At 34.8% G+C, this 9,797-nt stretch overlaps 1 protein-coding gene and 1 non-coding gene across 2 annotated transcripts; one reads left to right on the plus strand and one right to left on the minus strand.

Moving 5' to 3' along the window:
- Nucleotides 1–452: 452 nt before the first annotated feature.
- TRNAG-UCC (transfer RNA glycine (anticodon UCC)) lies at nt 453–524 on the plus strand. The gene has a single exon. It is a non-coding gene; the product is annotated as a tRNA-Gly (tRNA).
- A 3,531-nt stretch (nt 525–4,055) lies between these two features.
- Nucleotides 4,056–9,042, minus strand: LOC139098720 (phosphatidylinositol phosphatase PTPRQ-like). Its single transcript, XM_070650985.1, has 4 exons — nt 8,879–9,042; nt 6,691–8,367; nt 4,789–5,082; nt 4,056–4,729 (listed from the first exon to the last, which is right to left on the minus strand). The coding sequence occupies exons 1-4, from the start codon at nt 8,976–8,978 to the stop codon at nt 4,056–4,058; spliced, it is 2,745 nt and encodes a 914-aa protein (XP_070507086.1). The 5' UTR covers nt 8,979–9,042.
- Between the last annotated feature and the right edge of the window lie 755 nt (nt 9,043–9,797).

Consider the following 9,797-nt stretch of genomic DNA (forward strand, 5'->3'; position numbering starts at 1 on the left):
TTTTGGAAAAGGCAAACAGTAACTAGCTTTCGATGCCATATTAAGGAAACCATTAATAGAACGACGTTGTTTGTTCTTTATTTTGTGCTTTGTACTTAAATTGGGATTCATATGTCGATGCTCCTTCACTGTACTTGACTCTCAAAGTCAAGATCCCCTTCTTTACAGTTCCATTTCTGTATTTTAAGCCAAAATTTGTTTAAAATCTCTAACCGACACATGATGATCCACACACAATTATTAAATACTTCTGAAAATAACAAATGATTATTCACAAAAACCATACAAAAACACATTCACTCATTAACATCTGTTCCAAGAACCAAAACATCTCCTTCAAACTTCTTCTATCACTCATAAAGATCGCAAAAAAAAGCAAAATAAATTCTAAATTTCATTGCCGACCTTGGGATAAAATCATTTTCTGTCAAATGACAAATATCAAGTGTTAAGCATTGATGGTGTAAAGGTTAGCATTGTTGCCTTCCAAGCAATAGATCCGGGTTCGATTCCCGGTCAATGCAAGTAGAAATAAATTGTTCTTTTTTTTGTTTTGAATGTTTTTTGGTGATTTTTAGTGACCGGAAGTGAGGATTTTGATGGTTTTTGGGCTGTTTTGTGTGGAGGGGGGATGTGTTGTTAGGTGATCATATGGAAGATATGGAAGATTTGTCGAATTGGACAGTTAGGTTGTGTATATTGATGAATTGATGATTTATGGCTAATTTTTTGATCAGAATTGCTTTGAGGATATGCAAGGATAGACAATTTAATGATCAATTTTGATTTTTTTTATGAAAGACACTCGATATTCAAAGTCTGCATTACCATCCAAATCCATGATCATTTCCAATAAATCATCGATAAAGCAGAACAAAATTCAAATTTTTAACGACCGTTACAACAATTTACTGTCAAATTTGGAACAATAAATATGAAATTTGACACTATTTTAAACCGAAAGGATTCTTTATATTGAATTAATCATAAAAAAACTCACATTCATTCATATCAAATAAATAATTATCCGTCTCCGCCTTTTCTTGAGCGGCATACTTTTATTTATCAAATTTACTTATTTCCACCTTTACACAATGCATTCAAAAAAGGAATAAAAAATATTTTCAGACAATATTTTGATGTACGCGGAGGTGAAAATCAAAAGGATTAGGAATAAATAAAAGTCGGCATTTTATTATTGCTTCAATTAAACCCCTTTTTTTTGCAGCTTCCGTTTTTATGTACGAAAGTGTCAAATATATCAAATAAATCCAGCCGAACAGTTCTTTTTATTTTCTATTTATAAAATGAAGTTCTTTATTCTTTATAATAAGTACTTAATACACTTACAGTCACTATGCCATATTTAAATGCTTTTTTGTCATTTATGATTTTTTTTAGTCTATCTTACATGTATAATTATTGGTTTTTTTATTGGTTTGGTCCAAGCTTTTGATTCCTTTTTTTTGGATTAACAAATGCAATTATTGGTATGGGATTAATCAGATCTTGAAGTAGAGTCGGATTTTGTATAAATTTAAGTCTAATTCCTTACATGCTGACATGATACAGAAATACCGCCATGGTATCTATAAACGGTCTTTTTTTCTGTTAGGGACTGTTGTATACAAAATCTGAGCCAACTTCAAGATTTGGGATATATTAAATTAAGTCTATAAGGCTTCAATCAGTTCAATTTGATTGAACTTCAAACATTGTCATGAAATAATTAAAGATGAGCTTAAACTAGTAAGCAGAGCAGTGGTGGACAACCTTTTATTTTTCGCGACACTTTGGAGTACACCTCGCGATTTACAAATCCCGAACACGGCATACGGTCCATGACATTTCTAGAATAGTATTTACAAATCGGCATTATTTTGCCGGCCGTAGTTGTCAACCACTGAATTAGAGTATTCCTTATTTACGAGAATTTTTCAATTTAGTAGGAAAATCAAGTGAAAAACTTACAATTTTCCATAGGTGAAGAGCCATATCTTTCCAGAATTTTTCAAATTTTTAAGTAATGTTGGCCAAAATTGCCGCAAATAAACAAAAAGATTGCTTTTCGTTACCAAAAAATGCAGTAGCGGTGTCACTTCAGGGTCATATTAAGTTGTGGGCAGAGCTAAATATCGACTTGAATTTTGTATGAAGTCGAATCGCCTTGAGTCGACTTTTCCATACTAAATTCGAGTCGACATTGAGTTTTGGTTGTGGGGAGTCAAATTCCTATTCTTCAAACCGAGAGGCCCCTCTATAGCCTTTCTGACTAATCCCCTGGACAGTATCTTGCTGCATATTTATTAATTAAAATTGAACAAACTAATTGAAATTCATGCAACCTTTAGGGCTATATCCAAATTATCGGTAAATTTTATAATTAGATTTTGAGCTAGATTCCTCAAACTTATGAAAGCAGACCCCAAAGCAGAGCTATAAGTCGAGTCTAAATCGACTCAAATCCCACTTGTTTTGCATCGAATCGAGTTGATTTCAATTGTGTCAAGTGCTCTGGTCCAAGTTCAACTTGATCCCATTTAAAATTCAGATCGACTTTAGTCGAAAGCCCTGACTACCCTACATTTACCAATCATTATGTCCCCTCTCCATAACTAAGGAAAAACATTTTCATTGTTTAAAACCTTAAAAAAATCTCGAGACCCCTCCCCTACTCCCTAAGAACGACCCTCCAAATCCCCCCAAAAAATCTCAATCATTAAAAATAACTTAAATTCTACAAAATAAAAAAAAAATTTAAATATATTTGCATCCACAAATAAAATTAAATTATGAGTATCGTTGACTAATTCGCACCATTCCAGCATAACTATGCTGAACATTCTTCCTTGCCTTAATCTACAACAAATGATCATACACTTTTGGTGTAGGATTCTTATCTATCACACAATAAGATGTAAATGACAGCAAATTATCATCAGCTTCTGCTGCCTGCTTCTTCTTCTTCTTGAGCTTCTGCTTATTTTTTCTTATATTAAGGAAGCACATCATGCAGACAGTAATTGACAGGACCAGAACTCCTAAAAATGATCCACCAACGACAAGAACTGTTTGTAGACTAAAATAAGGCTTGTTAGGTCGTGTCTCGAAGTAGACAGGCTGTGTATCTCTAAATCCAGAATTGGTATAGACTCTAGCCATCAATCCATAAGTACAATTGAAGCAATTTAGTGGCGCATTGCAGATTTCATCAGATTCAATGCAGTCCTCATCGCCAAGTACAAACTGGACTTTATACAGCTCCAATTCATCAGGCTTATTAATCCAGTCCCCATACACGACAGGATTAGGAAGCTTCTTTGTCTGTCGATACAATTGCGAACATTCTAAATTTTGCTTTGCTGGTGGCAATGAGTCATTTTGAGATGAAAGATAACCAAATGTCGGTTGGGGTAGGTCGGCGCAGTCCTAAAAAAAGTTTAACGACAGGCAATAAAAATTATTTCTTAAATTTTTTTATCGTCAATTCCAACTTACATTTAAAAATATTAAGAATGAGATGTCTGTGATGTCACCAACTTTTGAGACAAACATTCGTCGTTTGAGATAGATGTAGATGTTGCTGGATGGATATTTGTCTGGTTGGCTTCCAAATTCGGTCCAGCTTTTGAGGTCTTTTTCAAGTGGGACTGAAATGAGATGGTGAATATTTAGGATTAGTTAAAAATGTCTATTTTGAGGAGCACATATCACGAGGTGGACCAAAGAGCTCATGGGATTGCTTAGAATTAGAAACTGGGCTGGAACTAAATGCGGCAATCGCCCCTCTTGGCCCTTCGCCAAGGAAGTAAGTAAGTATGGTGGCCAGAGTAAATTGATCGAAAAAATCCGGTTGCTGGCTTGCGTGTGACTCTGACTTGGTACCGAATTCGGTTGAACAGAGTAACGTCCAAAGTCAATTCGGAATCATGCCAGAGTCACTTCAGAGTCATGTCAGAGTCACGTCGGAGTCAAGCCAGATTCACGTCGGAGTCATGTCAGGATCACACCGATTTAGTTCCAGATTTAGGATCGATTTCACGACTTGAGCTATTTCAGTATTCCTTCATAAATTCAATAATATTACAAAAATCATACTCACTTCCTGATGGTGTTTCAAATGAAAACTTTGCAACCTTTCCATAAATCTGTGAACTTCCTGAATTTTGATTTACAGCTTGTATTTCAATGTCATATTCAAAGCCTTCTGATAGATTAAATAACTCAATTGAGGTCGTTGAACTTGCTTCTGTTCTTTTGTCACTATCAACTCCTGTCCTATGTCCATTGACAGTGATCGTGTAGAGTGAGAATTTTCCATTCATCCTGCATGGCGAGTCCCACGAAAGAACAGCCGAAATTGAGGAATTTTCTTGATTTTTAATTTCAACTCTGACGTTCCTTGGCTCTGTTGGACTAGATGGATTCGTGTTAAGTTCAATGCTCTCACTGTAGTTGCTCTTTCCATATCTATTAAATGCCTGAACTTTAACTTTGTACTGAGAAAATGGAAAAAGTTCAGCAGACTCTGCCTTTGTCTCAGTCGCTTCCATCATTAAATTTTTAATGTTCTTATCACAATTCTTGCCAAATTCATACAAAAACTTCTCAAATGTCACATGAACTTGATAATAGTCAGCAAATCCAGTTGAATTATTTTCTTTCCATGTCACTTCAATCTTGTTATCGCTGCCGACTAATGCTCTAATTTCATCTGGTGGTTGTGGCGCTGGAATAATAAATCATTCTAAATGATAAAGTCATTAAATGTAAACAAAAATGTCTTACAATCTTGAAGTGTCTCGAACTCATTTGCATCACTTTTCTCGGAAGTTCCGTTGGAGTTTTTGACTTTTGCGACGCATTCGTATTTTGAGTTTGGATGAAGATTTGGAATTTTTACGGAATATTGTGATTGACTTCGATTGATTTCCTGTTCGATGACTATATTATTGCATGTAAACTCAATAAATGTTGATGTCATTCCGACACATCGCTTATCGTTGTCTGATATTGAGGATGAGATGATCAGCTCACGATTTCCGGCATTGATGAGTTGGGGCTTTGATGGTTTTGTGGGAGCTGGAATGGATTTTAAAGCAGATTAGATCAATTTTGAGGATTAAGTGTATTTTGAGCTTCAAGTCTTTAGTTTAGTGATGTTGGAGCTTTAATGATTTTTGGGTAACAGTCAAGGAATAATGAGTTTTACATGTTTGGGAACAAATTGCTTTTGAAAAAAAAGAAGTAAGTTCAATTTCGACTATAAACTTGCTAAAAACCAAGCTATTGACGGCATAGCAGTTAGGTGTCACTTAATTAAGGCTGTGAAATATAAAACATATATTGAACAAATGAAATATCTGGAAGTCGACTCGAATTCTTGTGGTTTGATGCAATGAGCTTTGTCCCAATTATTGCCATATCGGTTACGTTCTAATTGATGATTAAGAGATCGATCTATAATGAGGAATCGCATTCATGAACTCATAAATGGGTGATACAGAAATACGGTCGGTTGCTTAACCTCTAGACCATAGAGAACTTACTCTTGCTCAGACAGATTTGCCGGTATATAGCTTAATACCTCAGATTCTACTCTACTCAGACATTACAGTATGAAAAATTCGTCTCAACTCTATTTAAAGCTCTGAAAATATGCAGCTCTTTTTAAAAATTATATTGGAAATGTTTCAACAAAATAAGGACTTTAGCAACTGCTTGACAATTCCACAATCATGACATGATTTAATTATTTTGAATATTACGGTTTTTGCCAAAAGCACACACCCTTTTTGGGGATAACAATGCATCACAAAATATTTAATTACGGTTAAATATGCTATAAAATTAATTTATGTCACTCAATAAGTTTTGCAGACATTACGATTAATTTTATAAACGGGACTGGTTCCGATTGGTTGTCTTTATATAGACTGTCTGGTGGCATGTTGCCACCGGCAACTGATGTATGGAGAAATTTGTTGGAGTAGGGAAACAGTGCTATTTGGTGTGACAAAGACTGTTTGTGTTTGGACTCGAATGAACTTCTGTGTCTATGCAATAAAGTTCGGCTTTGAATTACATGGCTACATTTACTGCATACTAGATGCGTAGACGTGCACGGTTGCCGTGAAATTGACAAGTGGAAGCCACCGAAAGAGCTAGCAATATAACCAGCTTTAGGCGACACTTGTGAGAGGTCATGGATCGCTATTGATTTGTACGACCAGCAAGGTAACTAATTAATTAAAGCTGCAGGCCTGCAATTTCGAATAAAGCCGTTCATGTAACGATTTCTAAGTAAGAAAGCTGTTTGTTAATTGGTCATGACAAAATCGAAGGCTATGGACACTTTCCTTCATTTTTATGCACCTTAAAGTGCACTGAGGGAAGCCATGGATCACAATTGATCTGTGCGGTCAGCAAAGTAAGTAAGTAAAGTGCACAAAAGGTGGATAGCAAAGCATTTCAGATCGTGTATCTATTAACCTGTCAGAAAGGTTGTACTGCACTGGGTATTAACATTTGAAAGCCATAATATCGCTTGATACTGACTTAGCTTCTAGTTGGAATCCTAAGCTTGCTCTAAACTCTAACAATTCGCCTAATAATACAACATTCCCATACAAGACAATCCCATACCCATCCAAATAACAAATTCCACCTTAATAATAATTCAACACATACCTAGAACACTAGTCTCAAATTCATATTGCGTCGTTTCACCTTTCGTTCCACTTTCAATTGATATAGGTGTTATTAATACCTGATATAGCATACACGAATCAAATTTATTTATCTCCATTTTTGGCACATTCGTTTTGAAGACTCCATCAGCAAATTTAATTTCATAATAGTCAATACATGACGCCTCGTACACATTTGGCGTCCATTCGATCAACAATGATTCATTATATTGTTGTACATTAATATCTGTTGCATTTATGATAGATAATTGCACTTCTTTGTCATTTAAGTTTGTATGATATGTGACATTTGGGCCAACAGTTCCGGCCTTTGATGCGCATCTGATTACAATTGTATAATTTGTTCTACATGCAATAATATTTAAATTTAGCAATCGTTTCTTTGTTTTATGTGCAGTTCCATCAAAAAATACTTCAAAATAGTCTAAAACATCGCCATCAATGAATGATGTATCGAAACCCCATGACAATTGCATTTCCGCAGCACTCAATCGAAATTCTTGTATCGTTTTTACCACAAAATTGTCAATATTAAAATTTTCAAATACCTTAATATTCGAAGCCCTCGTGGCGTTTACGGACGTGTCCAAATTAGCATATACGTGTATGTAGATTTTTGTTGAATATTTAAGTCTGTCAAATACTTTTGATAGATGATCTTTTGGGACTGTATGTTGGACGGTCGCGTTCTCGTCTTTTAAATATCCGAACTTGATTGTGTAGTTTGTGACACAAGTTGGATTGACTTCTGGTGGATTCCATGAGATTATCGAGTGCGTTTGATTTGCTTGATAAGTAATTTGTGTGACATTTCCAGGCGGTGCCATGCCGGTTGCAAATGTCTTTTCTGATGATTTTTGGAACTCTACAACTGTGACTTTTGCGTTATATTCCATGCATGCCTTTAAATTCCTCAAAATTATTGAATTATTTGTAAGAACTTCATTAAATATTTTGTTGGTTCCAGTTTGATCGAAAATTTCTAAATTATATGTGACGGGTGTGTCAATCGTATCCGTCAAGTTCCATATGAGTTGGGCTGTATTTGTTGTGACATTTTGAACATTAAGTATGACTTCGATATCGTCAATGTAGTTCTCGGATGATTTCATTTTAATTTTTTGCTCATTTGATGACAATGTGGAGCCTTTTTCATGCTGCGCAATGATGACTGCTGTGTATGACTTTCGGGACTCTAAATTATTAAATGAGACAGTTCTTACGTCCGGTAGTAATTTGATGTTCTGGATTTCTCTATTATTACTGTCCTTGAGAATTGCATGATAAATTTCAAAGCAGTCAGCATTTTTTGCTGTCCATTGGAAGTCCACATAGTCCTCATCCACTTCCAAAACCGAAAGTTCAATTTTCGTCACTTTTGAGTCTGGCTTTGTAGACACATAATTCTCATACTCCCAACTCTTACTTGTCGCTACATTCTTGACCGTAAACATGACTTTATATTTCGTACATGCCGTCAATCCACTCAATTTGTCTTTTTGATGATTTCTAAAATTACTTTTTCCATAAACAGCCGTTCTAGTTTTTGACAATTCAAATTTGCAGTTCTGAACTTGAAATTTATTTGTATTTCCTATTAATCCGATGTTTAGCTTCAATCCGAGCGATCCACCGTCGTAATCAAATTTAAATAACTCTGTAATGTGATAAGAAGGAATTACAAAATAATTAGATTTAAATTACATTGAATTAAGTCAAGGTTCAGACACTTTAGACGTGTATGTTGAGGGGATTTGATGAATTTGATGGATTTGACGGGTGAGTCATGATTATTTTGGGTGATTTATAGAGGATATTTGTCTATTTGATTGTCTGACTGTCTAATTGTTGGTCTAAGAGTTTAGTGATAGTTTCGATGAATTTTTAAGACCAAAATTGACACTGTGACCGGAAACGAGACTCCAAGGGAATTATTCGAAGACTAGGAAGTCCTGGACTCGGTCTCAAGGACCCTTAGTCCATCCGTATGTTAATTTGAACTCTTGTTCATCTACCAGTCCACCTAATGCTCTCCATAGACAATCACAAGTAGAATTTACTCTAATTTCGGCTAAATCCACCAAATCCCCTAATCAATCCACATCGTCATGACCCTTGAGTCATACAAATTAGCTCAAATCAATTGATTAATATAATTTATTACGCACTTTTGAACTTTTCACTATCAATCGTCTTACAATCGATCGTATCGGCAGTTGTTTCAACTACAAATATGCACAATATGACTAGAAAATAATTCACAATCATCCTGCATTAAAATAAATAAAATTTTTTTTATTTTTTTCCTTCTAAAAAAACCCCAACGCTTTGACGTTGCTCACTATACTGACGATAATCGCTCAAAAAAACAAACTTTCATTCTTAGTGCTCGCAGAATAAAAATAAAAAAAAAATATAAAAATAATGATAAAGTTGAGAAAATGTACGCAAAATTTTGTATTCAACAAGTGTTCTCATGTATAAATCGTAAAAATTATGTATAAATACATAAACAAACAAATATGAATAAAAATATAAAAAAAAAATAACAAAGAGCTCATCATACTTATTTTATTTTGTAAAACAATAATAACAACAACAACAACAACAGCACATGCTTATCATCAACTCAAATTATGTGTGTGTGATATGCTTTGCTCGCTCTCTTACAGAGCTCAAGTTGGATTTAAATGTCAACATATTTATGGAGTCTAGTGCGCATTATCTGTTTGTGGTTCATGCAATTAATAGAAGGAGGGATATTAAGACATTATTGCACTGGATAATGGTAATTGACAAGTGGTAAAACCAGCGATATAGACAGTTTCATGTGACAAAAAAGCAACCCGGTGAGACAACTACGTTGCCGTATTAACGCGACAAACAACGTGATTTACGACATTGTGCTAAGTCAGAGTGGTTAGCAAGAAAGCTCAATGTCCGAAATTGAATAGATCTCGGAATTGGAAATCGAGAACCCTTAGTTAGCAGTAACCAGGGATAAAGATAGCTTAAGGTGTCATCTAATGGAAGACCGAATTAAAGTTGAAAGAATCAGTCCTTTTTTTCAAAAATTCTCACTCAAGA

Source organism: Chironomus tepperi, unplaced genomic scaffold (genome assembly GCF_022539635.2).
Source record: "Chironomus tepperi strain 1889 unplaced genomic scaffold, CSIRO-AGI_Ctep_v1 contig_451, whole genome shotgun sequence".
Taxonomy (NCBI): Eukaryota; Metazoa; Arthropoda; class Insecta; order Diptera; family Chironomidae; genus Chironomus; species Chironomus tepperi.

What these genes read in the sequence shown, in the direction of transcription:
- LOC139098720 (XM_070650985.1), bottom strand. Translation starts at nt 8,978, where the DNA reads ATGATTGTGAATTATTTTCTAGTCATATTGTGCATATTTGTAGTTGAA. An exon ending in ATTTGAGACTAGTGTTCTAG is followed by an intron (nt 5,083 to 6,690) that starts GTATGTGTTGAA and finishes AATCCATTCCAG; the next exon opens with CTCCCACAAAACCATCAAAG. An exon ending in GTTCGAGACACTTCAAGATT is followed by an intron (nt 4,730 to 4,788) that starts GTAAGACATTTT and finishes TTATTATTCCAG; the next exon opens with CGCCACAACCACCAGATGAA.